The 3,792-nt window shown below is 50.6% G+C and overlaps 1 protein-coding gene across 1 annotated transcript; it reads left to right on the top strand.

The window, feature by feature from the left end:
- The first annotated feature begins 810 nt into the window (after nt 1-810).
- LOC129197163 (cytochrome b-c1 complex subunit 10) lies at nt 811-3,375 on the top strand. The gene is made up of 3 exons (XM_054805238.1): nt 811-931; nt 1,573-1,707; nt 3,107-3,375. Exons 1-2 carry the CDS (start codon nt 882-884, stop codon nt 1,691-1,693), a joined length of 171 nt encoding a protein of 56 aa, XP_054661213.1. The 5' UTR covers nt 811-881; the 3' UTR covers nt 1,694-1,707; nt 3,107-3,375.
- The last annotated feature ends 417 nt before the right edge of the window (nt 3,376-3,792 follow it).

Raw genomic sequence — 3,792 nt, 5'->3', positions numbered from 1 at the left:
TGGCACCTGGGCAAAGAAACACTCAAACTGTCGGTATGAGACGTGGCGTTGAGTCAGTCACGCAAAGGGCTGATAAAATAGTTGTTCCGTGTCCTGGCGAGAAAAAAACAGGAGCTGGATTTTTGCAGAAGGCTCTACTCTCTGAATCTCGGCAGCCAGCGCAGGGTGCGAGGGAAGACGACGGCTGCTGGCGTTGGAGCAAGGGAAGATGACGGCTGCCGGCGTCGCTGCCGGACACCGTTAGTGCAGGTTTGCGCAGGGGAGCACGGGGGGAGTTTGCAGCCCTGGAGCTTCGGCAGCCCAGCCGCAGGTCTGGGTTAGACGAGCGCGTCAGGCTCCGACGTCCCCCAGGACTTTCTGCAGGGTCACAAGAGGCCGAGCTGGCTCGGAGCAGAGTTTGGGAATGTGTTGGAACTGGCGGTGGATTTAGGACCCTCTGCTGAAAACAAATCTGGTTTGAAAGTCCCTGTTGGGAGAGGCTGAGCGGCAGCAGCGAGGAGGGTTTGGGAGCCGCTGATGGGCGCTGGGAAACTGCTCTGGAAAGGGGTCGCTTCCCTCCAGCACGGCGGATGAGCAGCAGTCCCAGCTCCGTCCCCACACCGGAGAGGGGACACGGACCCTTCAGGGGCTCCGGGGTGGGGACGGTCCGTGCCCCCAGGGCCCGTGTCGCCCCTGCAGACCGTGTGCGGGCTGGTCGCCGAGGGGCCGTGAGGGGCGACGGCCAAAGGGGGGGGGGGGGTGTTGCCATGACAACGCCGCTTGACTCAGGCAGCGCCGCGGGCAGCTCCGTTCAGTGCGCACGCGCGAGACGCGGGGGCCTTCGTGGCGCAGCGGCGCGCCCGCGCAGGCGCAGTAGGGGTGACTTTGAGGCCCGCGGCGGGATGCTGAGCAAGCTGGTGGGGCCGCGCTACGTCCAGCTCCTCCAGAACTGGTGAGGCCTGGCCCGGGGCTGGCTGCTCCGGCACGGGGTGTGCGGGGCGGGCCGCGACCCCTCTCTGCGCACCTGAGGAGCCTGAAGGGTTTCCCGAGGCCTTCCCGCTGCCCTCCGCCTTGTTCCGCCGCTCTGTGGCCCGCTGTCCCCGCCGGGGCCGGCCCCGGAGCAGCGCTAGGGCTGGGTCTGAAGGGCGGGTGGGGGGGTCTGCGTGGCGGCGGCAAGGCTGGGGTGGATTTGGCCTCCGGGTTGCTCCGGCTGTCCTGGAAGTCTTTCAGAGCTGTGAGTGTCGCGGTGCTGGTGGGTGCCGCTTTGCAGGTTGCGTGAGGGAGAGTGAAGTAGCCTGCGGGCCAGGGTGAAGGGGATGTGAGCTGTAGCAGTAGAAGAGTTAAACAAATAAGTGTGTCTTTTCTTAACTTGGGAACGCCCTCTGTAAATAAAAGCACGTCAACCCTCTCCTGTAAAATACCTTGACTGCACTGGGGACTAGTACTTTTCTGTGTATGTGGGATTCAAGACCTCTGCCAAGCTTTTTTCTTGATTGAAATTACTTTCCCAGGTACCTTACTGATGAGCGTTTGCAGACTTTTCACAGTGGAGAATCAATGTTGTTTACCTGCACATGTGTGTCTCTTCTTTAGGACTCCCACCCTCGTTACATGGGGTGGTGTGGCTGGGACTGGTTTAATATGGCTCACAGACTGGAAACTGGTCCTTCAGTATGTTCCTTACATCGGCGGCAAGTATAAAACTGAAGATTAAGCTTCCCTCTAATGGTAAGTTTTGTTTGTGTGTCTCTTAGCTTAAGCAGTAGTGTTGCACTGATGTGACAGTTGATGAATCCTGTTTGTCCAGGGCACGGTCATATTGTTGGTCCAAAACAATTTGATTGTTCAGGATTTTTTGGGGTTTTTTTTATATAGGGCTTCACAGGGTGCCAGAAGGATGAAATATTAATACGATTATGTTTTCAAGTGATTATTTTGCAAGCAGTGGATTTTTCGCAATGTAACGTGGTTCTTGAGAAGTCAAATCAAGTCTTCTCTGGCAATTTTGACAGATCTATTAGCTTCTGATCCTAGGTAGAATGGCTTCAAGCTCATGACTAGTTTTGTTGCTGGGCAAATTCAGACTCCTTTCTGTTCCTTGCAGCTGTTATTAAAAGTAAGCTGAATGTTCAGAGATGGTTGCTATGTACCACAAATTCGTTGGAAAATTGGCTTTCTCCAGGTTTCCCCCCCCCCCTTTAATTGCCTATGAAATGTGCTGTTCTGAATCTTCTATAAGACTGACCATCTATAAAGCTAGAGCAGCAATTAGACGATACCTTCTGTTGGGCCTCTAAACGCATATTTGTGTAGTAGGCAGGCTTAGAACTCTTTTATTCTTTGCTAGGAAGATTTTTACCTTGCATTAAAGGATGCTGATGGGAAAAGGCCCAGAGGAAACTGTATGCATCTCAATACTTGTTTTTTCCAGCCAGAATAACAGTTAGTTTCATTTACAACATTTACATGTAAGATCCTCGCCTTCAAGCTACGCAGTGTTTTATAGGGAAATCAGCGAATATGGAAGTCACAGAACAAATCGTTAGTACTTCTGTAAGTCTCCTTTTCCAGAGATGCTTGTTGCAGTTTAAAGAATTTACTGTGTCTTCCCCATTTTCAAAATACGTATCACAGATCCTTGGTGTCGCCAAAGGATGAGAGAAATTTTTCATGAGTCTGCTGCGCTCGTAGCATCCCAGATGACTGAAGATGTTTACAGACAAGTCAGTAGAAAAGCTCTCAGGTCATGTAGAGGCAATTAAATTACTTAGTAAGGGCTCTCTTTACTTAAAAATTGTCTTAGCCAGTAGTAGGACTATGATATTCCTGAGACCACAGCATATGTTCTGTTTTGAAGCATGAGCTTTGATGCATCATTGTGCATAAATCATCTGGAAAGAGCATATTCCTGTACAGGAACAGAGAAAGAGGATGTTTCTATGGTGGCCTGTGATTCCTTCCAGAAAGATTATCGGCCTGTATGCCTGCTTTCTGCTGCGCCTGTATCGGCTTCTGTAACAGAAACTTCTGGCCCAGTACTGGAGGCTTTTGAAATTTGTCTGTAGCGTTAGCTGCTGTAACGCTTTGCAGGAAGCACTGCTTAATGACTGCTTTGTCTTTATTGTAGGAAATTTACTGCTGGATAGAGTGTGTTGGAGCCATCCGTCCGCTGAGACCCTGGTTTGAGGTGAACTTGAAATGCCCAGTACAGATTCTACTACAGGTTGTGGTGTCCCTCTGTCTGCCACAAACAGTTGTGACCGCTTGGTTGTGAACAAATTTCACTTCACTGTCCAACCTGCCTAGTAGTCTTCCTCTGATCACTTTCACAGCAGATCTTGTTCTAATGGGAGTAATTTATAAACCTGATGTACAAAATAAACCGAGTGAATGATGTTTTGGGGGTTTTGTGTTACCTTCTTAGTCCATGTTCTTTACATTAGACTGCTGGTTTGGGTTACATCTCCAGCCTGATGGAACGCGTGTCCTAAGGCAGGCGCGTTTGCCCCTCTTCCTGCGCAGATTCCTCAGGCATCGACCAGTGGCTGCTGGGACGCTGGGTGGATGAGCCTTTTGTTTGTCCCCGACTAGTTGTTGCTCCTCACTCAGTACTGCTGTAGTTCTTCAACTGTTCTTAGCGATATGTTGATTTTAAGCTAATATTCCTAGATCAGTAGCAACCGTGGGCTCTTGCATGCAGTTAATTTTTCACAGCCAATATTGCAGAGTTTCATGGTAACACGGATTCCTGGCATTTAGTGTAAAGCAAGGTTTTGTTTCTTTTTAACATCAATTTGTGGACCCCTTAAGCTG

This window comes from Grus americana, chromosome 28 (genome assembly GCF_028858705.1).
Source record: "Grus americana isolate bGruAme1 chromosome 28, bGruAme1.mat, whole genome shotgun sequence".
In the NCBI taxonomy this organism is placed as follows: Eukaryota; Metazoa; Chordata; class Aves; order Gruiformes; family Gruidae; genus Grus; species Grus americana.
The sequence above is the reverse complement of the archived record's forward strand: the minus strand, read 5'-3'. Positions and strand labels throughout refer to the sequence as shown.